The sequence below is a fragment of the Physella acuta genome, unplaced genomic scaffold (assembly GCF_028476545.2).
Source record: "Physella acuta isolate Inbredline_101_S28 unplaced genomic scaffold, ASM2847654v3 ptg000187l, whole genome shotgun sequence".
NCBI lineage: Eukaryota > Metazoa > Mollusca > Gastropoda > Physidae > Physella > Physella acuta.
In genome coordinates, this window is record NW_026731706.1 from 274,509 (window position 1) to 300,529 (window position 26,021).

The window sequence follows — 26,021 nt, forward strand, 5'->3', positions numbered from 1 at the left end:
AGGTTCAATGCCTCAAAATAAACAGTGGGGTTATTGTTTCCACTTTGAGTAGATCGGCCTAAATCATTTGCTTTTTTGCACTAGTTCTACATTTCATTATGACAAAATACAAAACAACATAAAGAATTTTAAAATCAAAATAGTTTATTTTATTTACATACATATTTACATGAAAACGAAACCATTCGGATTGACCCACAAAAATCAAACTAAACTACATATTCACCACCACACATAACTTAATATACACTTACATCAAATAAAAAAATAAATAACAAACTTTGTAAATTACAATGGCTCTAAAATACATGACTCTGCCAGCAAAATAAAAATATACTGGAATGGTTTTATATTACTAAAACGTAAGTTACTATCTCTTCCAATGAATTGGATAACATTACTAAAACGTAAGTTAATATCTGTTATTGCGGATCAGTTTTACAATACTAAAACGTAAGTTAATATCTGTTATTGTGCCGATTTCAACAATATCAAGTCTTTATAACTCAATAATAAATATCTTATGGAACACAGCTGGTTGTTGTTTAACATAAATAATGAGACATGGCTGCCTTGTAATAACTGATTTACAGAATAGTGGCGCTGTTCGATATTATAACATCGGCATGGTAATAACTTATTTCAAGAATAGTTGCGCTCAGTGGCGTAGGCAGGGGGGGGGGGGTTAGAGGGGGGTCATAACCCCCCCCCCCCCCATAGACCCCTCGGTATATATATATAAAGTATGAGGGGGGAGTGCAAATCGAAAGTTTGAGGGGGGGCGGTGCAAATCGAAAGTTTGAGGGGGGTGCAAATCGAAAGTTTTTCCCCGGGTAAAAATTGGACCCCCCCCCTTGAGACGACCCTGGCTACGCCACTGGTTGCGCTGTTTGATATTATATAACATCGGATATCCCCGTTGCCCCTGACCTAATTCTGTCAATGCCTGATATGATTTGTACCAGGAAGTAGTGTCTGCCTATATCTGGCATCGTTCAAGACACAATCTTCCTCGGGGCACGGTAGGCACTCCATTAGCTTTAATTAATTAGCAAGGTAATGTAATCTGCTGTGGTAAAAAAATTCTGTACATATATACATGAAGTGTTGACATTAAAATGTATGAGAACATAATGTACTATATCAACACATTAGTTAAAAAAACCAGTTTAAAAAAATAGTATAAAAGTTTCATAAAAAGGCAGTATCAACATTGTTAAAATAAACATTTGTATAAGATGTTTCTATAAAAAAATATGTACAACTAAATCAATGTTTGGCTTTATTGTTTAAACATAATGTTCGTCAATATGGACTAATATTTGATGACTGGTTTTCATAAATGGATAGGAGTAGAATGCATCTGACTCAATGATAGATTTGGTTTTGTTCATGTGTGCGAAAGTCTATGAACTCATGATTTTTTTAAAAAAGCGATAAGTGACAAATCTTGAAAAATGTATGTGCCGTATAGAGCTTTATGTTTTTGCTAAGACTAGGATTTTTTAAAAAAATGTTAACAAAATAAAGGGAAAACATTCCACCTTATAAATGGGGGGAAACAATCCACCTGTTGTTTAGCTCGTGTACTCCTTCAAGTGTATGTAGGTGTCCAGCATGAGTTTGAAGGCCGTGTAGGTCACCGCCCTCTTGAGAGCCGCCTTCGTCTGCTGAAGGCTGTCCACTGGCTTGGCGTCTGCTGTGACGTAGCTGGTCATCTGGTCGTTGGTCAGCGTGGCCTGGAGCAGCTGTTTCCTCAGACAGACGGCCTTGAGCACCTCCTGCTTGATGGAGGTCATGTCCTGACGTCCGGTGCCGTAGTCGCCGTCGTTCTCCTGTGTGCTCAGGTAGTAGGCGTGTATGGACAGCTGGGTCATCACGTACAGGCCGTAGTTCTAGAACCGGAAGTACATGACATTTAAATTTAGAAACAGCGCGGCCCATTTTGGTGTATAGGGTTTGGTACATTGTTTTTAAGCTCTAAATAGTACAAAGAACATCGACGGGCACTATAGTAGGGTTACTAGGCGTTTCTCTCTTGGTATACGAGTCAGTACAAGGGTTAGGGTTGGTGTAGTGTTAGGGTTAGGGGCAAGGTTTGGGATGGCGATAATAATAAAAATTAGATACATCTATGCTGATACATCGTATGCTGGTGCTCAATAAAGTACCCACTAAACTAATTAAATTCTTCGTTAATTAAATACACACTTTATGTTCTAGCGATTTACACTTTTGCACAACTAAAAAAAAGGACACAATCAAGAAAAAACTAACAAGAACACAATAGCAAGAATACACCACAAAAAGTACATTAATGATGATACACTAATGACACATACCAACAAAAAACCCCCACTGAAAATAACATAGAAATGAACACATCAACAACAACAACAACACTATACACTAAATAGGACACATCATTTGAGAATACAGCTCAAGAAAAAAACCAACAAAAATACAGCTAAAAGAATACACTAACCAGAATACTCTAACAAGAGCACACCTACACGAACACACTAACACGAATACACCAACAAGGACACATCTACACGAACACACTAACACGAATACACCAACACGAATACACCAACAAGGACACACCAACATGAACACACCAACAAGGACACATCAACATGAACACACCAACACGAACACACTAACACGAATACACCAACATGAACACTCCAACACGAACACTCCAACACGAACACACCAACATGAACACACCAACAAGGACACATCAACATTAACACACCAACACGAACACACCAACACGAATACACCAACAAGGACACATCAACATTAACACACCAACACGAACACACCAACACGAATACACCAAACAAAGACACACTTACCGTGTCATTAGAAAGATTCCCGTGTAGTATTTGCTGTATGTTGAAGACACCGGCCACAGATTGTTGCAGATTTTGTTGGGTGTTGACATCAAATGTGCTGATCCACGATGTGTACTGGTGGATGGTAACAATAACGTTTCAGGTCAATGTAATGATTACACATTTCATTTAGGTCCAAGTAATGATTACACATTTCATTTAGGTCCAAGTAATGATACCCTTTTATTTAGGTCTAAGTAATGATTACACTTTTCATTTAGGTCCAAGTAACGATTACACTTTTCATTTAGGTCCAAGTAATGATTACATATCAGCGAGGACTACAGATTACACATTTCATTTAGTTCCAAGTAACGATTACTTATCAGTTAGGACTAAAGATTACACATTTCATTAAGGTCGAAGTAATGAGTACACACTGTTTAGTGAAGTCGAAGTAATCACTATACATATTATAAAAAAGAATTCGTTGTATTTAGATTTAAAAAAAAAATTAAATACCTTTGACAATGCTGATCTCGTCAAATTGACCATGTTGTAAAGGTAGTTTTTAAAGTTGGCCAATGTGGTCAGCGGGTCGACGGTCGGGCTAGTCACAGACTCCATGATCTGGCCAGACGTGGGGTACCCGCCCATACAAGAATACACCGCAAGGGAAGCTATTCTGGATGCTGTCGTGTTGCTAGGGGACGCGGTGGTCGAGGGCGGGATGGTGGCGGAGGTGACCAGCGAAATCTGTGAGCTCAGGATGACTGGAAGAGAGAATTGAATACATCATTAGTTAGTTCATGGTAGAAACATGATAGCTTTTTAAAATGGTGTAACTGTTTCAGGAGTATTTGTTTCCGACGACAATGCAAAAATATGTAATTTTAACACGTTAATAGTGCTTTCATAAATTACAGATGATGCTTTGTAATTTTAGCATAAGTACATAAAAATAATATAAATATACACACAAACACACATAGAATATATATATATATATATATATATATATATATATATATATATATATATATATATACAATACTATATATGTATGTGTATATGTTCATATATATATATATATATATATATATATATATATATATATATATATATATATATATATATATATATATATATATATATATATATATAATATTTTTTTCTTCTCACCCAGGGCGAAGACGATTTGTGATAAATATCTAGAAATTTGATCCATTCTACACTGTGATATCTCTTAGGCCGACAGAATCGATCTTGATGTTTAGCTTTCGAGGGTTGAGTAGTTTGAGCTGCTGTCAGTATTAACCGCTCTATATATACACCCACCATGTCCACCCACTTAGGAATTATCAATAAAGTCATTTTAAGATGGTCAGTTTGAGCGTGTTGATTTTCCAAATTTACTTTCGCGATCAGTTTCATCTGCAGTGGTTAGACAACCAGGAAATAGAATAGAGACCTAGCTCTGCGAGTCACGCGTGACGTACCCCGCAAGCTTAACACCGCTCTAGGCAGGGGATATGAAGAAAAGACTCAGTAGCATGGCACATTTTCGGTTTGCTGGTAACCGATGCCATTTATTAAGAAAATAGTGCTATCACTTTCGCTAAGGATAGTGTCATTCTTGTAGATTTTATATTTATATCCAATTATTCACTGCGGGAATGTAAAGTCTCTAGTTCGTGGATTTTTTTTTTTTTTTTTTTGCTACCACACACCTCTCTTTCTATTATGCATTTTTAAAGGTAAATTTCGCGGAGAAATGCAGGTTTTTAAATGTCGGGTTAGATGACGTCATTCACCAAGGTCAAATTTTGTGATGTCATTTTAGGCGTAGGAGTAAAGGTGTATTGTGTGACACATTAGAAAGACGCTTAGATTCGGCTGAAAAGTCGTATGTTGACAAACAGAACTAACTGCAACATTTCTCATTCATAAGTTCTATTCTAATTCTATCTATTATAACTATGTAACATTATTTCTTTATTCCAATTTTTTTAATGCTATGTTACTGCTATGTCTTTACCACTCAGTTGCTTATTTTATTAAAAATGTTATTATGTTGGTTTTTTTAAAAGGCCAATGCGAATTAAGTTGAATAAAGTTGAATTTAAAAGATTAAAAACAAAGCATCTTGGTAACAATAATGATGGGGATGGTATACCCAGTGTTCTCGAGTTTTAGAAATCTAGAAGTTTATGACTAAATCGCTAATTTTTTAAGTACATACATAGAGAGAAAGTTTTTAGAATATGCTTATGAAAACATGCTTATAAGAATACCCTGTATGCGAATATGCTAATGAAAATATGGTATAGAATTATCAAATCTGAAGGATTTTGAGAAAATAAAGAGTAAAGTACCCCTTCCAATCAGCGGAAATCGTTCAAAAGTTGACAGAATCCCGCGAATAGAATCTGATACTAATATGTGAAATTACGTTCACGGTAGTTAGCAGTTTTATTGAAACTGGCACTAGAGTAAATACTAATTCCGTGTACCGGAAATCGCTAAAAAGTTAACAGTTACCTGCGCATACAATCTACTACCAAGATGTGAAATTTCGTTCACCTAAAGGTATTCAAGGTATCGGCTTTTGAGTGCCTGATTAAGTGGGAAGATCTAAAAGGTCGATACAAAACTACAAATTGATTGTATACATTATGTATGAAATTTCGTCAACCTAACTGAAACATTACTCAAATTAAAATCTTTTCTGTAGGCTACATATATATAGGAAGTGTTGACATTAACATATCTTGGTTTTTTTTTTTTTTTTTTTTTTTTTTTTTTTTTTTTTTTTTGCACGATTACTATAATTTTCTTCCAAAATAAAAAAAAAACCTTCTGAAATGGCAACGAATTTTTAAAAATGAGATTTCAACAACCACAAAACAATTTCCAGGATCAGTGTAGCTTGCCACCCCCACCCCTAATCCCCCGCCCCCAAAAACCCCACCCCACCATTGTTTTCTTTTGGACTGACATAGTATGAAAACATCAGCTCTATTATTTTGTCAACAATACGAACTTTACTAATTAAAATCTACACGGTTATCAGCCCTTAGTTGCATCATCGGCGGACTATCGATTTATGTTTGTCTTTACAAGATATAATTAATTTATTAATTTAATGACTTCTCCACCTGGGATTAATCTTGTTGATTAGTGAACTAGTGAATCTATTGTAATATAAAAAAAAAGATTCTACATTAGACCTAGAGATCCACCGGGCAGAGGAAGTAGAGTTCATATGTTTCTTGACCCTACCAACATGTACAAATCAGAGCTGAATCTACTGTTTGAATGAAGATTATTTGTTGACTGGCTTATGTCTAATTAATTATTTTTTTTAAATGGTATGTCTTTAGCTGTATCATGTTATAGTTCACCATGATAATAAGTTCATGCTTGTTTCAATAATTTTTTGCTTTGTAGGGTGAAATGTCCTGTTTTTTTTAACCCTTTGTGTTTCTGTAGCGTTATCTGGTCTGTAGACTAATCTTATCTGTAGAGTTATCTTGTCTGTAGAGTTATCTTGTCTGTAGAGTTATCTTGTCTGTAGAGTTATCTTGTCTGTAGAGTTATCTTGTCAGTAGAGTTATCTGGTCTCTAGAGTTATCTGGTCTGTAGACTTATCTTGTCTGAAGAGTTATCTTGTCTGTAATCTTGTCTGTAGAGTTATATTGTCTGTAGAGTTATCTTGTCTGTAGAGTTATCTTGTCTGTAATCTTGTCTGTAGAGTTATATTGTCTGTAGAGTTATCTTGTCTGTAGAGTTATCTGGTCTGTAGTCTGGTCTGTAGAGTTATCTTATCTGTAGAGTTATCTTGTCAGTAGAGTTATCTTGTCTGTAGAGTTATCTTGTCTGTAGAGTTATCTGGTCTCTAGAGTTATCTGGTCTGTAGACTTATCTTGTCTGAAGAGTTATCTTGTCTGTAATCTTGTCTGTAGAGTTATATTGTCTGTAGAGTTATCTTGTCTGTAGAGTTATCTTGTCATGCTGGGGTGTGGTATGGTGTACATGACATCGTTTTAAAGAACTTCCGCGTTCCAGTGGTATAATCAGACAATAACAACACACAAACACTAAAAAATATGTCTTTTTCAGAGTTATCTTGTCCTATCTGAAGGTATGTGGTACATTGGATTGTTGGTGTCGGAGTTGGTGTAAATTGCTACATGACAACTAGGTCTATTTTTTCAATTTAAAATTTCATACATTCATGTCAAGATTCATGTCAACATTCACGTCAACATTCATGTCAACATCGCGTCAACATTCATGTAAACATTCATGTCAACATTCATGTCCTGGTAAAATCAGCAAGTTTTGTGATTTAATTTATTTTAGACCTCAGATACAAATTATTTTAAATATAAACATTAAAATAAAAACGTTAAAATAGAAACGTTAAGACAAAAACGTTAAAATAAAACGTTGAAATAAAAACAGTAAAAATAAAAATGCAAGCAACAAAAATTCATTGTAGTAAATTATTTTTTAATTGAACACAATTTGTTGTAACTAATAACAGAAAACAAAATATCAATACAGAAATCAAATCAATGAGCATGTCACGGGTGTTCATTTGGAGTCAAGAGCTAAATACTTTTTTATTTTTCCCAGACAGCGACATCATCCGTGTGGCCCATCCCTCTCTCCCCCACCCCTCATCTGCCGTACACATTTTCACATTAAGAGCAGCAGATCTTATATACAAGTCAAAATAATTACAATTATGCAATTTGTGGTAGGGCTAAATCCCCCACCCTAAATCATCGCGGATATTTCGACAATTATCATAGCAGGCATGGGCCTTTACTTAACTCTTACAGCAAAACATTCAAGGCACTCAAAACATGACATCACATTTAATTTTTACTTTTTTAAAATTTATTTTTATTTTTAAGCACATTCACATGTAGTTCAATTATTTTAATTTGCTGCCTTTTGAATATTCTTTACATTTAAGAAAAACTGAATACTGTTTCAAGCGTTATTTCAGGGACGTGGATAATGATATGTTTTACAACATAGCCTTAAGGTCTACATAGGCTGACAACATTATACTGCCATGTATTTCGCCATCCAATACGATATGTTTAATCAAAGTACAGCTAGCAAGTAAAGCTCTCTTGAATATGGCTTGTAAGTAGGTCACCAGCCAGTTCTATGGCTCATGCAGGTTTTATTGAGCCGTAGAACTGGTTGGTGACCTACTTACCAGCCCTATTGTATATAAAGTTTGTCAACATAAAGATCTGGCACAGCCATGTCCGATAATAGGGCTGGTAAGTAGGTAACCAACCAGATCTTTGGCTCATGCAGGTTTTATTGAGCCGTGGAACTGGTTGGTGACTCATTTACCAGCCCTATTCTTCACCACTTTATCTATTGTTTAAGAGACGTCAAGAGATCTAATGAAATAGGAACCAGAACCGATGGTCTCATTTATAAGGTCCATTACAGTGGCGGTGAACGCCCTTTTTACGGTGGGCGTTTGGTCAGCTAAAGTGATGACTTGTTTGGTGTAATGTTGGATGACGAAGCTGTGGATGACGTCATTGGTGAGTCGCGGCTGAAGAAGCTGCTTAAGTAGACACACCGTTCGGAGTTGAGTGTTGGTTATTTCCTCCAGGTCTGCGTAAGCGTCGGTTCCATAGCCAGGGTCACATGACTGGGAGGTGAGGAAAAAGGCGTAGGCTGACATCTGTGTTAGGCTGTAAAGTCGGCTCTCCTGGAGGGGAGATATAATTTACAAAACATATAGGAGTAGAATTCTTTTTAACAGAACTGAGGACATTCAAATAAAAAAAAAACAACTGTATGGAGATCAATGGCGTAGCGAGAGGGGGGGGGTGCGGACCGCACCGGGTGACACCATTAAGGGGGGGTGACACCAAGGCAAAAAATAGCAAAATATATAGAGAAAAATTATAATTCCACTTAATTAAGTGATTAATTCAAGTGTTAAAAAGTCTTTTGAGAGCAAATTTGACAAATCCCAATAAAGGTGGAAGGGGGGGGGGGGGTGTGCAAATCGAAAGTTTTAAAGGGGGTGCAAATCAAAAGTTTGAGGGAGGGGGGTGTGCAAAACGAAAATTGAAAGTTTTTCCCCGGGCGCAGGGAAGGGTCGCTACGCCTCTGGGGGGTGACACCATTAAGTGCCGCACCGGGTGACACCCGACCTCGCTACGCCACTGATAGAGATTGTTGTGAGTTCTATGAATTCAGTAGCCAATAATTAGTACGGACACAGAATTTAAGAAAATTGTCTTAACAAAATCTTTCAGAATTATATGTTGCATTAGGGGTGATTAGCATCGTTAAAAAAAAGAGTATGCAACTGCTAAGCCTTGAGTCTTGAGTTTGATTCCCGTGCTCTATCTAGTAAAACGTAAATGAGCATCTTGATCTATGAAGGACGGTGGAGGGCAATGGTGGACATTGGCTGGACAGAAGTGGTTACATTTTTAGAATCTGGTTAAGGAAAACACACTTAACGTCATTGCTTCTGAGGGAAGATAAGCTAAAGAGATGAATTTAGAGTGAGGCTCGTCCATATATGACGCACATATAACGTTAAAAAAGTATCTATAATAATAGTTTCGCTGTCTGTGTATGTATCTATCTGTGTATCTATCTATCTATGTATCTGACAAGAACGCTCTAGAGAAAACACAAGGAAATTAAAACATGCATAGTAATTCGAAAAACGAAGTATGACGCGGTCACATTTAGCATAGAGTAGAAAATAATCTCAAGCCGGAGAGTGCACACAGTAATATGACGTCATTGATTCTCGAGTAAACATTGAATAAAAAGGCAATTTTGTCTAATCTAAATGGTTTGCTGTGAAGAGTTTCTTGCACACAATTATTCGGGTAGGGGCGAAGCCCCATCCCCGCTTAAGAACATCTGAATCTCCCCTCCCCAACTCAAAAGAAATTTCTTCATCGATACTCTATAATAAAATTACCGCCTAATTAATGTGTCTAATCTAAAAAAGTGGTTTTCTTGCAATTTCTTTAATGCAATTCTTCGGGTAGTGGCTAAGCGCGACACCAGTGTTTCCCTCAGACTTTTTCCTCCCCGGAGAGGGGTGGGGGTACTTGAAATTTTCGGGGGCGGGGGTGGAATTTTCGGGGAGGGGGGCGGACACTGGAAAAAGTATATAATTATATTTCGTTGAATGGGACGGTAGACATGTTTTTTTGTAAGTTTAGGGGGGGGGGGGGGGTGGGGGGTGGGGGGATGGGGGGGTGGGGGATGGGGGGGGTGTGGGGGGTGGGGTGGGGTGGTTTTAGTTTAGAGAAAAGAGACAGCACTATCAGCCTAGCGCCCGTTGTATCCTTCCTCAACGGGCCATTTTTCTCGTCTATAATAATAGTTTCGCTGTCTGTGTATCTATGTATCTGACAAGAACGCTCTAGAGAAAACACAAGAAAATTAAAAACATGCATAGTAATTCGAAAAACGAAATATATGACGTCACATTGAGCATAGAGTAGAAAATAATATCAAGCCGGAGAGTGCACACAGTAATATGACGTCATTGATTCTCGAGTAAACATTGAATAAAAAGGCAATTTTGTCTAATCTAAATGGTTTGCGTGAAGAGTTTCTTGCATACAATTCTTCGGGTAGGGGCGAAGCCCCATCCCCGCTTAAGAACGTCTGAGCCCCCCCCCCCTCCCCAACTCAAAAGAAATTTCTTCATCGATACTCAATAATAAAATTACCGCCTAATTAATGTGTCTAATCTAAAAAGTGGTTTTCTTGCAATTTCTTTAATGCAATTCTTCGAGTAGTGGCTAAGCGCGACACCAGTGTTTCTTTCAGACTTTTTCCTCCCCGGAGGGGGGAACTTTTTCTAATCTAAAAAGTGTTTAGAGTGCAGTTGTTTTTTTTTCAAGCATCTCTTCCGGTAGGGGCGAAGCCCCGCCCAGATTCTTCCTTTAGTTTGTATGATCTACAAATGCGACCAGTGTTTCTTTCAGACTTTTTCCTCCCCGGAGAGGGGTGGGGGTACTTGAAATTTTCGGGGAGGGGGCGGACACAGGAAAAAGTATATAATTATATTTAGTTGAATGGGACGGTAGACATGTTTTGGAGTGTGTGTGTGTGTAGGGGGGGGGGGAGGTGGGGGGCGAAGCCCCCTCCTCCCAAGTAAAGTAGCCTGAAAGAAATTCTAAATGCGACTTTTGTCATGAATGAGATTAGGTGCATGGTTTAGGGATATGCCTATGACTATATTTTGTATAAATTAAAGTACCGAGAAAATAGACAGCACTATCAACCTAGCGCCCGTTGTATCCTTCCTCAACGGGCCATTTTTCTCGTTTTTAAGGTTAACTAAGAATTTTGAACAGTACATGTAACGTTAACAAAGTATTTTTAGCAGTACATGTAACGTTAATAAAGTATTTTTAACAATACCTGTAACGTTAACAAAGTATTTTTAACAGTACATGTAGCGTTAACAAGTATTTTGAACAGTACATGTAACGTTAACAAAGTATTTTTAGCAGTACATGTAACGTTAACAAAGTATTTTTAACAATACCTGTAACGTTAACAAAGTATTTTTAACAGTACATGTAGCGTTAACAAGTATTTTGAACAGTACATGTAACGTTAACAAAGTATTTTTAGCAGTACATGTAACGTTAACAAAGTATTTTTAACAATACCTGTAACGTTAACAAAGTATTTTTTAACAATACCTGTAACGTTAACAAAGTATTTTTAACATTACTTGTAACGTTAACAAAGTATTTTTAACATTACCTGTAACGTTAACAAAGCGGGCAGTTGGTCGTCTGACAAGTTGATGGCATCTGCTGCTATTTTTCTTATCTTGTCCTTCAAGCCCGCGCCCATCCAACTCTTCCAATACGCAAACTGGAATCACAATAGTTGTATGTTTAGAATGGATAATCGAACTATAATTGTATGTTTAGCATGGCTAGTCACACAACGATTTGTAAGCTTAGCGTGGCTAGTCGCACAACTATTAGGTAACAGAATAGGTAAATGTATAGCATGGCTAGTTACACAACTATTGTATGTTTAGCGTGGCTGTTACACAACTATTGTATGTTAGCGTGGCTAGTCACACAATTATTATATATTTAGAGTGGCTAGTCGCACAACTATTTGTATATTTGGTTTGGATAGCCGCACAATTATTAGGTAACACAATAGTTGTATTTTTTTAAAAAAATCAGCTTTCTGTAATGTTTAAATTACCTTAATAGAGAAGACATTGAGCAGATCTCTAAGTTTTAAAATCTCTCTCCGGTAATTTTCTTGAAGAACGGCATCACCACCAGTTCTATCTACAGCCGTGGCCATTACGTCAGAGGGCGCGCTACCACCCGAACAAGACGATAAGGCAAGGGCGGCTACTTGTGTACCAGCAGACGTCATAATGTGTTTTTTAGCTGAGCTCTGGATTATATTTTTTTTCACCTGTTAAAAAATGTAATATTTCAACTGAGGAAGATGAATTAGTTTAAAAAGAAAACAATAAAACAGGCGTCCATTTTTTTTGTTAAGAAATTAATTTAATTTGCAACCTGTTTTTAAACTTTCCTAAATCCAGTAAAGTGTTTTAAAATGAAATTTTAACTTACCGTAGACAAATCAAATCAAGCGAAAAAATTATTCATGCGAAAACGTCCGTTTTTTTAAAGCAAGTTAACGATTCTTTGTGTGGTGGGCTTTGGACATAACCTGAGCTACTAACCTACCCTTTTATTTATACCCCCTGGCGGAGATTCCCCATTAATTTTCGCTCCAAACTGACCACGTACTAAAACAATGGGAAATTTAACATAGTCTTAAAATACCCACCTCACCCATCCTTCTATTCTCCCAGCCTCTCTGATCTATGCACCCCTCCCCCCACCAATCTACCTCTCCTAATTAAAAAGTACCACTGAGTCATCCAATCGCCGTATCAGCTAACGGTCTAACGGTTGGATGGAAAACACAGGTAATTAATAGCCCGTGTGTCCCGACATAAACAGGACACACGTCTATTGTGTGGGTGTGGGGTAGGGGGGTGGTCACTGGAAAGTGAAAAAAGTCCAGGGTAATCGCATAGGTGTGCGCTGATATCCTGTTACGATTTTGTTTCTCTCTTTTACTGAAAAATATTAAAAACATACAGACAATAGTATATAATACCATAAAAATAGATAAAAGAACGCATCACTGAATAGAAATTTTATTTTAATTTAAATCTTGATGTCTTAGCATCCAACTTAAACAAAATCCAGTAAATAACTTTTTTTTGTAAATATAAAGTAAAATCTATGTATATATATCAATATATTATTATATACAATAAACAAATTAAAATGTTATTTTAAAAAAATTCATCAAATATAGGCAACATACCATTTTTGAAACATCAATTGCGGCATTCGTGGAGCTATCATAAATTTTGTTGAAGAGATTAAATATTTGAAAATGGTCTGTTGCATTGTGGGTAGAGGAAGTGTGACATTTTATTTACGTAAACATGGACAAAAATGTTTACATTCACACCAAGAGAAAATTGTGGTTAAAATCCCATGTGGTAAATACATGAAGTATCAGGATAGAGGTAACTGGATACAAATAATGTGCTTGAAATTATAACAAAGTAGAAGAAAAAAATAAACACAAATTATTTTGGTTTGAAAAGGAGTTACAATGGGTTTTTTTTTAAGTTGCGTAACTTCTAGCTCTTGTGAGTAGAATGTCGATTGTGATTACCTCACTAATATACTTTCAAGTTAGAAAAAAATGACGTCCTTATAGCACCCGTGTTATGTTTTCATTCATATTTGTATGCACAGTACGACGACATTTATAGGTTGATATTTACTAGACTTAGTATATGTGTTAAATAGAAAATTATTTATGTGAGGTGGGCAAATGTGTTGTTTTGTATGATGTGTTGTTATGTTGTGAATATGATGTGGAGAGTTGCGTGTGTCTCGTGTAGTGTATATGAATGTTGTATTTGATGTGATGTAAGCTAGGCTTTTTGTGTGGTTGGATATATGTGATTATGTGAATGTGATGTATGTGATGTGGTGTTTGTGATGTGATGATGCGAATGTGATGTATGTGATGTGGTGTTTGTGATGTGATCATGTGAATGTGATGTATGTGATGTGGTGTTTGTGTTGTGATGATGTGAATGTGATGTATGTGATGTGGTGTTTGTGATGTGATGATATGAATGTGATGTATGAGATGTGGTGTTTGTGATGTGATTATGTGAATGTGATGTATGTGATATAGTGTATGTGATCTGATGATATGAATGTTGTGTATGTCATGTGGTGTATGGGACGTAGCTCGTGTGAAGTGGCTTAACCAAACCCATGTTTACCCCTAGCATGAGGTCATACATGAGTGAATATGAAGACGTGTTTTATGTGATGTGGTGTTAAGTAATGTGCTTTATGAAATATGGTGTTAAGTAATGTGCTTTATGAAATGTGGTGTTAAGTAATGTGGTTTATGAAATGTGGTGTAGATGATGCACTCTTACAAAATAAGCTTAAAAATTTAAAACTCGCCAAACAGTTCCAGGAAAACATTGTTCTCATGCTGCTATTACTGAACCAAAGCCCGCCAAAAACTCACATACTAGGGTAGATGTTTGCAAACATATAATTAACGTTAACCTTTAGCCATATCTAAGTCTAGCCCCACACGTTTGATTGCAAACTTAACTAAATACGTAAGACCGTAGACCAATTAACTCTAAATGGTCAGTGATAGAAAATGTAAACATGAATCCTATTAACCTTTCAGTTTAATCCAAACACTGAAGTTAACCCTAATAACTCGGTGGAACAACTTACGATTTGCGATAAACTTATCCCCCCCCCCCATACCACCCCCACCCCATTACATTTAATTTGACCTAAACTTCCCTGTCCACCCACACCTCCACCGTTAATTAATTAATTGAATCGACATAGCGATACCGCTGAGATAGCCGACTTAATTAGTTCATTAGGTCATTTCAAATCTAACATCCGTGTTACGTCAATAGCCGACATGTCAAGGTCACCTTTGTAGTGATCTGTTTATAGAAAAAAATCAGACCAAAACACGCTATCTTGGTGATTTCCCCGCCAACTGAAAAAAAAGAGAATAGGATAAAGCCGATTTAAAATTTATAGTGAAAGTGATATTCCCGATAACTTTATCACCGCGGTTGCTCTTGTGATATTTTTGCAACAAATTTTTTAATTGCCATGCTATTTTTATAAAATAAAGACCCTCTAACTAATTATTAAACTTACATTTCAATGGCGGTGCTTGGGATGTGGGGGGGGGGGGGCGTAACGGGGCGTTCTATGATTCTCGAACCCCAAATTTATCCAGATCTGTATTCATAAGTTACAATAAAAGAAAACTTCCGCTAAGCCGAATGAGCTGAGCTCAAATCTAAACCACGAACGGGTTGTAGTATAAGTTTCTTTCAGGCATCTTTTGTAGGGGGGGGGGGGGGGGGGACTGCAAGGTGTTAAGTGTCGTACAGGACACCCATGCTTTTCTTTATAGGCGTAATTCTTTATAGTTAATTAAATATCTATATATTTAAAGAAAATCATTTATTTTCTTCTTTTTAGTGCATATGAAATTTTTTTTTATCAATATTTTAATACTTTGAGAATAGAATAAAACCATGTAGAGAAAATAATTGCTCACTAAATGGACGTAAACAATATGTGTATAATAGAGCGAAATGTTTCGTATTTTGGAAAGTAAACCTTGAATTAAAACGTTCAGTTGCAAAATGTACAAATTTCTTTTTTTATAGTCTCAATTAAAAAAAAACGGGAGTGATCTCCCCTAAACTTTCTCGAATATTCTAACTTAACACAACAGGAGATGGCAACTCGGGATATAGACATGGTTTTTAATTAATCAATTTTTAAATTCTTGAACTTTTAAAAATAGAATAGAATCTCGCAGAAAAAAATAATTGCGCACCAAGGGAATGGCAAACAATATGTGTATAATAGTGTGGTATATTATTAGTACTTTATAAATTCATAAGCGCTTTTTTTTAGAAATTGGAAATAGCGTAAATTACTACTTCCGGTCAAGGGAAATTACTCAAAATTGAAAAAAGGCACTTAATTAGATTTTTTACTTACATGTGAAATTTCATTTATTTATCCGAAACAGTACTCAGGTTATAGGCTTTTGAAAACTAAAAGTAGTATAAGTACCACTTCCAGTTATCAGAAATCGCTGAAAAGTTGATGGAGAACTACACATTTTATATTATACTAATATATGAAATTTCATCAACCTAGCTGTAACGGTACTCAAGTTATCGTGTTCACAAATACAAACAAACAAACACATACATACAGACATACGGACAAAATTGAAAAACTATGTTTTTCCGACTCAGGGATGTGGAAAACGTCGAGATTTGTGAAATTCTCGATTTTGACTATAATACTTCCTCTATACTTCGTTTACGAGAAAGTAAAAACCATTCATAAAAAACGTTTTAATAACAAGCTTTATGTAATAATGCACTAAAAGTAGAAAATAAATTATACACTACTAATTAAATAACTATAAAGAAAAGCGTAGGTTTCTTTATTATCTATTGGATACCTTTACTAATATTTAGGAAGTGACCCACGCTTTTCTTATAGTAATTTAAATAGTAATGTATAGTTTATTTTCTACATTTTAGTGCGTTATTACATAAAAGCTTGTTATTAAAACGTTTTTTATGAATTTTTTTTAGTACTTTACATGTTTTATTTACACTAGAGTTACATGACTAAAAACCATTGCGCACGCCTTGAACGTGATGACGCGCTATTGAACGTGATGACGCGTGCATAATAGTGTGGCGTAGTTGGATAAGACTGCCTACTAATTTGGAACATTTTTTAATTAATTCATAAAAAATTAATTAGGCTACCAATTAAGTCAAACTGAATGTCATTATGCATTGTCTTCATGCCTTGACCCACGTATCAATTACGAACCGTATCTGTCAGTTAGAAATGCCTGCAATTTCGCTCGGGCGTTTCGATTTAGACATACTGACGACAGAGGTGAGAGGAATTGAGTTAAATAAAAGTTTGTAACAAAAATTCATAAAAAACGTTTTAATAACAAGCTTTTATGTTTTAATGCACTAAAAAGTAGAAAATAAATTATAAACTACTATTTAAATAACTATAAAGAAAAGCGTGGGTCACTTTAGTATCTATTGGATACCTTTACTAATGTTAAGGAAGACACATACACACAAATACTCACACATACACACAGACATGCGGACAAAATTGCAAAACTATGTTTTTCCGACTCAGGGAGGTGTAAAACGTCAAATCTCGATTTACGATTTTTTTCACGATTACAATACTTCTTTTATACTTCGTATACGAGAAAGTAAAAAAAAGTTCGTCAAGTCATAAATTAACAGGAAGTAAAGCTATTTTCCTTAAGTCCGCGCGTCAAAATATAGACAGATCTTGTTCCATTTGAAAGCTGGTATAACCCCCCCCCCCCTTCTATCTGGGTGCTGAAGTGACGGCAACAGTGGCTGTGTCGTGTGTGTTCCACTTGTTTAAGTGTCCACACGCTCACGATGCATGACCTTGTCATGGAGCATGTTGACTGACTAGCGCTTACTTCTACATTTGGTACACGGGGTCTTGTTATCTCCCTTACCCGGTGCAGTCGTGGTTCTTGGCAACGTACTCGCGAATTAGCAAGGGCAGTCGCGTGAGTCGTGTGGGCAGAACACTTAGTAGGCGTGTCTCTGGAACCGTAGGGGAGGCACTTTGGCCATCCTAATGGCACAGCGCCTTGGCGAGGTGGGATGGCTTGTGTGCCCCAGCGACCCCCAGAGCTATGCCGGCGGGAGACTGGTGCTACTGGTAGGTTTAACCTTTACCGAACAGATCTGAGCGGGTAGGGGCCAGACTAAATGCTGTGTCCTGGTCATGAGGGTAGGGGCCAGACTTCTGCCCTGGTCCCGTGGGTAGGGGCCAGATTAAATGTTGTTTGTACGGTAGAGCCACTTTGTCTTTGTTTCTAAAGCTGGAAAATATGGTCTTTATTTCTAAAACTGGAAAATATGGTCTTTGTTTCTAAAGCTGGAAAATATGGTCTTTATTTCTAAAGCTGGAAAATATGGTCTTTGTTTCTAAAGCTGGAAAAAATGGTCTTTGTTTCTAAAACTGGAAAATATGGTCTTTGTTTCTAAAGCTGGAAAATATGGTCTTTGTTTTTAAAACTGGAAAATATGGTCTTTGTTTCTAAAGCTGGAAAATATGGTCTTTGTTTTTAAAACTGGAAAATATGGTCTTTGTTTCTAAAGCTGGAAAATATGGTCTTTGTTTCTAAAGCTGGAAAATATGGTCATTGTTTCTAAAGCTGGAAAATATGGTCATTGTTTCTAAAGCTGGAAAATATGGTCATTGTTTCTAAAGCTGGAAAATATGGTCTTTGTTTCTAAAGCTGGAAAATATGGTCTTTGTTTCTAAAACTGGAAAATATGGTCTTTGTTTCTAAAGCTGGAAATATGGTCTTTGTTTCTAAAACTGGAAAATATGGTCTTTGTTTCTAAAGCTGGAAAATATGGTCTTTGTTTCTAAAACTGGAAAATATGGTCTTTGTTTCTAAAACTGGAAAATATGGTCTTTGTTTCTAAAACTGGAAAATATGGTCATTGTTACATAAAGGTCTGAAAATTTGACTGTTGCATATCAATCAACTTTTATTCATAATTCAATATTTTACAGACAACAGTGGAGTAAAATAAAGCTTAAACAGTTGACATTAATAGTTCATTGTGTCATTTCAAATCTAACATCCGTGTTACGTCAATAGCCGACAAGTCAGTGTCACCTTTGTAGTGATATGAGTTATAGAAATAAAAATCATACCAAAACACGGTATCTTGGTGCATTCCCCGCCAATTGATATAAAAAGATAATCGGATAAAGCCGATTTAAAATTTAAAGTGAAAGTGATTTTCCCGATATTTTTTATCATCGCGGTTGCGTTTGTGATATTTTTGCATCTAATTTTTTAATTGCCATATTATTTTTATGCTCAGAAGTTCCTAATTTATTTTCTGTAGATCGCTACGCTTTAAAAAAAATTAAGACCCAACAACATGAGAGGTAGGGGAGGGGAGAGTTCTATGATTCTCTAACCCAAATTTATCCAGAGCTGTATTCATAAGTTACAATAAAAGTTTACTCCCACTAAGTCGAATGAGCTGAGCTCACATCTAAACCACGACTGTGTTGTAGCCTTAGTTTTTTCAGGCATCCCTCGGGGGAGAGAGTACTACAGGAGCATGTCTACCCCCCCCCGAGATGAAATAAAAATGTATAATATTAAGTGCGCCTCCCCCCCCCCGGGCGATAAATATCTGAAAGAAACCCTGGTTGTTACTATAGACACTCCAGGGTTTGATCAACTAAATGACTGACTTATTTTTTTAAAAATTTCTAAAAGATAAACTGGCATCGACAATAAAGTATTGCTAATTTAAGATTTCATGGACTTAGAAATTCATAGAAATCATATTGCAGTTGCATTAAGATTTCTTGTACTTTCATAATTGCATTATTAATATAATTTTAATCTCAGTGTGTAGATTTACAAGTGTTTGAACTCAATTTTGTATTTATCGGCAAGATTTTTTTTAATGCATGGAATCAATTTCTTATTTAATTAACCTTTTTCACAACACTGATAAATAAAACACCAGTGACATTTAACCTTTGGTCTGCGACAGATTGCGGCTCACACGTTTTTATTTTTCAACAGGTTATATTAAAACTAAAGCCAGAACACAGTATAGAATCGTCGTTGTTTTACAGTTTGTATATAACTATAGCCAGAACACAATATAGAGTCGTCGTTGTTTTACAGTTTGTATAAAACTAAAACTAAAGCCAGTACACAATATAAAATCGTTGTTGTTTTACAGTTTGTATACAACTATAGCCAGAACACAGTATAGAGTCGTCGTTGTTTTACAGTTTGTATAAAACTAAAGCCAGAACACAATATAGAATCGTCGTTGTTTTACAGTTTGTATAAAACTAAAACTAAAACCAGAACACAATATAGAAACGTCGTTGTTTCAAAGTTTGTTGATTAACACAGAACATGATTCGAAATACCATAGCTGGTTGAAGTTTAAAACTGAAAGGATCTTCAGCTTAGCTTCCGTTTTAGAAACTATTTTCGTTTCAATGACAAGACGACCTAGGGGTCATCAATAAAGGACGTCACGAAATTACAAAAAAGGGCGCCTTGTTACCCTACCTCCCTTTTCAAATGACATCACAATGCTCCCCCCCCCCCCGTAAAAAACCCATAAATGTAACAAAAATTAATTAACATATTTTATTAATTTGAAATTACAAAATAATTACAAAATTTCACCCCTCTCAATATATCCCTACTAAAATCTGAACCCCTTTCTCCCTCACCTAGAATGTGACATCATCTACCAAAAACTTCCTATCTCGTTAAAGCTTTTTTTATATATATAAATGAGCTGAAGCTAATGTCGTATCATTTCTTAGTTTTTTAAAGAACACACGAAAAATGGGCTGGAACTCATGGTGGTATTCATCAGATCTACTGCAAGGATAGTGAACGCCCTTATTTCCAGCGGCGTTTTGCCTTTGAACGAGACGGCCGGTCGGGTGAAATGTTTTTTGACGAAATTAAAGATGTCGTCGTTTGAGACTTCCGGTTGGAGCAGCTGTTTCAGCAAGCACGTGGCCTTCAATTGTCGGATAACTATTTCCTGTATGTCCGCGCATGCGTGGATTCCGTAATCCCGGTGGTTGAGGTGGGTCTTAAGGAAGTAGGCGTAGACTGACATCTGTGTTAGACTGTAGAGGCGACATTGCTGTAGGGGGTAGATACAACTAATTTAGGTCCACCAAATTCTGTAGTTTACGATATAAGTATAGAAAACTAGAAATAAAGAAGAAATTATAGGTGTTTCTTATGTAGCGTTTCAGATTAATATTCATAATAAACTATTTTACTTTTTACAAAAATGCTAATTAACAACTTAAATTGGCTACAATGCCGCTAAGAGAAATGAAAAATTTGGTACACAGAGCCGTTGATAAACTAAGCCCCCCCCCCCCTCCCCAATTTCGCCTGATTTTCAAATCTTTGGGTTCTCTATACCAGGGGTCGGCAACCTTTTGAAGCGGAAGAGCCAAAAGTTACAATTTTCAAAATTTCCCTGGTTTTAAAGAGCCACAAACATTTTTTTAAATTTCAAATATTTTATTTTTTTATTAAGATTATTAGTATTTGTTCAAGAAGCTGGTGAGCCGCATCTTGATATCAAAAGAGCCGCATGCGGCTCGCGAGCCGCAGGTTGCCGACCCCTGCTCTATACTCTTCCTCGTCGTATGCTGTCGATATTAAACATGTGTAAACAAAAATGTGTATGTTTAAGGTGACTAGCCATCCGTACAATGGTCACAGACCAGAAATTTTTTTTTTTAAAATAGACATACAAATCATTAGGTATTCGTATGGGCAAGTAAGGGACATCCATTAGACTTCACATAAGATCTATTGTATTTTAATTTTAGTTCCTCTTACTTTGAATAAAACCTAGCTAACAAAATTAAATAGATCTAACTTTATTTCAGTGATTACACATTTTACATATATTCTATACATTTGAGATGTATAATCATACCATACATCTTATATACATTTTATTTATTATACATGACCATGGCCCCAAAAACTGACCTGTTCCGTGTTACAGTTACAGGTATCCTGTACAGCAGGTAGCTCCGTGTTACAGGTAACCTGCACGATACTCAGTTCTGTGGTGACCCAATGTTTGACCTCTGCCATTTTCTTCTTGTCCAGAACGATTTTCCAGCTTACCCACTGAAAGCGTGGAAACAGTGGCATTTGTTACACTGGGCAGCATAGATCTACTGATAAAGTATGGCTACTTACACAACTTGACTTAAAGACGTCAATCAGTTATGACTAACTAGGCATGCTGCCCAGCTTCGCTTAGGCTTTCGAAAACATTGAGAATTTGAATGCTTAATTAATTCGCCCGAAGGTCGGTCTACGACCTCAAGAGTTATGAAGAGGTTCCTCCGTGGACATTTTTTTTCGATTTATAGCTCATATAAGGTACCGGTCAGTCGAGGTCAGTTTTGACCCCCACATCGTAGACTTTTCGGCCAACCGGCCCCCGTGTTCTGTCGCACCAAGGCAAGATCATGCCAAATTTGAAGCGCCTGCGGCGCCGGGAAGTGCCCTATCGGACACCCGACAATCTAGATCTAGATCTAGATTCCTAAAAGAATTTTTTTTTTAAATTTAGCCCGAGCATAATAAAAAGAATACATTAACCAAGTTGACTTGCTGTGTCTCGAACCCGCACCACCTGCGTGGTTCAATGTACACTAACATCTCCGCTATTTAGGCACCTTATAAAATACGGAGAATGAAACACGTATTTTAAAATCTTAACTTACGCGAATATGCCTATTCTTTCAAATTAATTTTTTATCCCAAATTAGCCAGTTCCAAACAAAGATTTTGTATAAAATAAATAAGTCTTGAAATAGTTTAGTCCTAATATAGACATTTATTTTTGGAATTGATTTTAGAGAAGTTAGAGTCTAAATCTAGATCTTAGCGTCTACGTCTAGATCTAGTTATTGCGTAGATTTAGATTTAGATTTAGTCTAGATCTAGAATCTCTAGATCTAGAATCCAAATACATAAAATAAATTTTATGAGTTTAGGCCGGAAAAATTGTATTGTATACATTTCATAGTGTACGTAGATCTAAATCAAATTTGAATGAAATAGTTCATTTCTTTTCATTCTTAACACGGCAGATGACGTCATTAGTTAATGTATAAGCAATAGTGACGTCACAGTTTTATGCGTTCTTTTTCACATATATTAATGCTTTTCCGGTTGCATAAATAATACTGTTTCTCTACATTCGAATACGCCTTAAATTTTTATTTTTCTTCTTTAAATAAAATTGTGGTTATACATTTAAAACATCTAACATATTATTTTCAACAAAAGTCCGTAAAAAATTCTCGATATATCGCTGCCGATTCTGACGTGATGTCCGGCGAAAATTTTTTGCGGACAGAGAAAGAGAGAGAGAGAGAGAGAGATGTGCGCACATTGGGCTTTTATAAATTAGGATTGCACAACTAAAGAGGCCCATTACTTATTAACTGATAGCTAGAGATTAACCAAGCGCCCCACCGACACTCTAAATGTAACACAAGCTTTCATAAACTGAAGAAACAATTACACAAACATTCAGTGAATTAACGGTACCTACGCCTCACTTAGAGTTTCTTCCAGGCATCTCTTCGGGGACGTAACCCCCCAGAAGACTGTCTACCCCCTCCCCCGCCCGAACGAAATAGAATTTATATAGAAAATATATACTTTTAACAGTGACCGCCCCCCCCCCCTCCCGGAAAAATTTGTCCGCCCCCCACCCGGAGAAAAAGTGCCCCCCCCTCCCCCGGAGAAGTCTGGAAAAATCACTGCTCAGACTTTGTAAATAAAACTGTTGAAAGCATTACAGTTACATGACTAAGAATGAGAAATCGTATCGATTTACACCTAGTTAAGTTCTACTGACTGCCATCTAATAAAGCCATTAAAATTTAACACGTCTCAAGTCAACACAGTGGTATAGACATCGTTATAACCCTTAAACATTGACACGTCTTAATCTGTACAGTGGTATAGACAGTGTTATAATCACTAAACATTGACAAGTCTCAATCTGTACAGTGGTATAGACAGTGTTATAATCACTAAACATTGACAAGTCTCAATCTGTACAGTGGTATAGACAGTGTTATAATCACTAAACATTGACAAGTCTAAAAAATTAGTGGTATAAAGATAGTGTTATAAATCATAACTACCTTTGCAGAAAAAGTAGAAAGCAATTCTTGTAGTTTGCCAATTTCGATCCGATAATTGTCTAGAATAACCGGATCCACATTTTGGCCGTCAGTGACGTCACAGATAGAAAATCCTGAGCATGACGTGAGGGCCAGTTGTGCAACTTCCGGGCCAGCTGACGTCATCATAGGTTACGTTACAATTTGTTTTCTATTGGCTGCAATTAAGATGTAAGAGATTGGCTTATAATTCAAATGTAAGAGGTTGGCTTATAATTCAAATGTAAGAGGTTGGCTTATAATTCAAATGTAAGAGGTTGGCTTATAATTCAAATGTAAGAGATTGGCTTATAATTCAAATGTAAGAGGTTGGCTTATAATTCAAAAGTTTATTGATTTATGTGTACACATTATTGTACACAAACATGCGAACAGTATCACCCGTACACACGCGCACATGCGCATGCTCACACACACACATACACACACAGACTTGTAAAAGTTTTGAGAAGGCAAGGATAACTGTTTGGACAAATGTGCGGATGATGTGGACAAATGTGGGGATGGTTTGGACAAAAGGTATATATTAAGGGAGGATAAGAGTCAGTAGTTGGGGTTGGGGGGGGGGTTGGGGGTGACTAATTAGGAAGGTATAAACAGTTTAGAGTAGAGTTGATAAAACGAAGAACACCATTGCCGTTATCATGGTGAAATGGTGTTGCGACCAAGAATGAAAGTAGAGCTGATAAAACTAAGAATACCATTATTATGGTGGAATGGTGTTGACATCAAGTATGAGAAAAGAGTTCATAAATTAAGGAAACGAATATAAATAACACAGTTGGAGATGTAGGCCATATCTTTGTACATTGTTTTCATCTCTCAAAACACAAGCGTAACAAACAACACTAAAAAAAACAATACCTTAGTACCTTAGTTATCTGTTACTTTGTCTTGTTCAAGCAGGTCCTTTTACTTTTCTGTAAAACACAAGTCTCAAGAGTAAACAGAACAACGTGGTATGACAGAAACTTCCGCTGTACAGAATCACGTGATCTATCCCAGCCAATGTCCATACTAATTTGGTTTACTTACGGCACGTCCTTAAAACTTCCCTGATCTTCGCGGATATTGCTCGACTCAACAGCAATCTCCCACCCACTACCCCACCCCCACCGCCACGCAAGGTGGCATGGATAAGAAATTAATTAAAGGTATGCTTTACTCGCAAACATCTGTCGTGTAACAAGCGGATTACTTGATCTTCTTACACGTGTGTCGCTGTCAACTTACCTGGCGTGCAGGATCCGTCAGTCAAGATCCTGCTACACACCACTGGGTATCTGGGGCAAACCGTGCCGCTCCTACGGCACACACACACATACACACACACATACACACATACACATACACATACACATATATTATATTTATATATATACACACACACACACATATATATATATATATATATATATATATATATATATATATATATATATATATATATATATATATATATATATATATATATATATATATATATGTGTGTGTGTGTGTGTATTTGTGTATTTGTGTGTGTATATATTTTTTAGATGGCCAATGTGTACTTATAAGACTTTTAAACACTAATTATTCATTAACTGAACTGGCAAAAAATGCATTTTTCTTCTATATTTGTTTTTCGTCTTGGTGTCATCCTCCCCCCCCCCCCCCCCCCTTAATGGTTCGTACCCCCTCCCCCGCCTCGCGACGCCTCAGGTTTGATTATTAGATCGTTGTGACCAGGAAATGATACACTTGAGTATTCTGTTACATCCGTGCTAGTAGTTTTTCGGGTTTTGTTTCAAACTTTGAAATAAAATCCATTAAAAACTCAAAGATCAAAAGAACATATCGAGTCTGATTCTTTTATGCTTTTTCGGCGCGGTCGAGTCGGTAAAGCTCATGGTTGCTAAACCAAAACATCTCGATTTCGAACCCTCGGGCAGATGAGGCTCGTTAGCTGGGGACAGCAACTCTTCTAGGAGAGACAACTGCAAAATAAAACAACTGCTGCCTTGTAGTTTGTTCTTGGTTGGACAAAGGCTATGGAAGCAAATCCAAAAAGAAAAGCAGGCTAAAATCGGGGTCAATGGCCTCAATGGCGCATAACCAGTAGACACGTATCCTTAACTGTGATGGA

The 26,021-nt window shown here is 36.5% G+C and overlaps 2 protein-coding genes across 3 annotated transcripts; both read right to left on the reverse strand.

Moving 5' to 3' along the window:
* Nucleotides 1-7,370: 7,370 nt before the first annotated feature.
* Nucleotides 7,371-12,574, reverse strand: LOC131936798 (uncharacterized). Its single transcript, XM_059293876.1, has 4 exons — nt 12,497-12,574; nt 12,111-12,332; nt 11,649-11,762; nt 7,371-8,595 (listed from the first exon to the last, which is right to left on the reverse strand). Exons 2-4 carry the CDS (start codon nt 12,288-12,290, stop codon nt 8,257-8,259), a joined length of 633 nt encoding a protein of 210 aa, XP_059149859.1. The 5' UTR covers nt 12,291-12,332; nt 12,497-12,574; the 3' UTR covers nt 7,371-8,256.
* A 7,756-nt stretch (nt 12,575-20,330) lies between these two features.
* Nucleotides 20,331-24,970, reverse strand: LOC131936796 (uncharacterized). Of its 2 annotated transcripts, none has more exons than XM_059293874.1 (4): nt 24,769-24,970; nt 23,858-24,054; nt 21,672-21,815; nt 20,331-20,799 (listed from the first exon to the last, which is right to left on the reverse strand). In XM_059293874.1, the coding sequence occupies exons 2-4, from the start codon at nt 24,023-24,025 to the stop codon at nt 20,464-20,466; spliced, it is 648 nt and encodes a 215-aa protein (XP_059149857.1). In that variant the 5' UTR covers nt 24,026-24,054; nt 24,769-24,970; the 3' UTR covers nt 20,331-20,463. The 2 variants fall into 2 exon arrangements, with proteins under 2 accessions (XP_059149857.1, XP_059149858.1); XM_059293875.1 differs by having other exon boundaries at nt 24,761-24,970.
* Between the last annotated feature and the right edge of the window lie 1,051 nt (nt 24,971-26,021).

Bases quoted from the DNA above. Each gene is read 5' to 3' on its own strand.
- LOC131936798 (XM_059293876.1), bottom strand. From the start codon at position 12,290: ATGACGTCTGCTGGTACACAAGTAGCCGCCCTTGCCTTATCGTCTTGT. The intron at 11,763-12,110 runs GTAATTTAAACA...TTGTGATTCCAG, and splicing joins TCAATGTCTTCTCTATTAAG to TTTGCGTATTGGAAGAGTTG. The intron at 8,596-11,648 runs GTAATGTTAAAA...TCTCCCCTCCAG, and splicing joins CCGCTTTGTTAACGTTACAG to GAGAGCCGACTTTACAGCCT.
- LOC131936796 (XM_059293874.1), bottom strand. From the start codon at position 24,025: ATGATGACGTCAGCTGGCCCGGAAGTTGCACAACTGGCCCTCACGTCA. The intron at 21,816-23,857 runs GTAGTTATGATT...CCACGCTTTCAG, and splicing joins TTTCTACTTTTTCTGCAAAG to TGGGTAAGCTGGAAAATCGT. The intron at 20,800-21,671 runs GTCAGTTTTTGG...TACCCCCTACAG, and splicing joins GTAACTGTAACACGGAACAG to CAATGTCGCCTCTACAGTCT.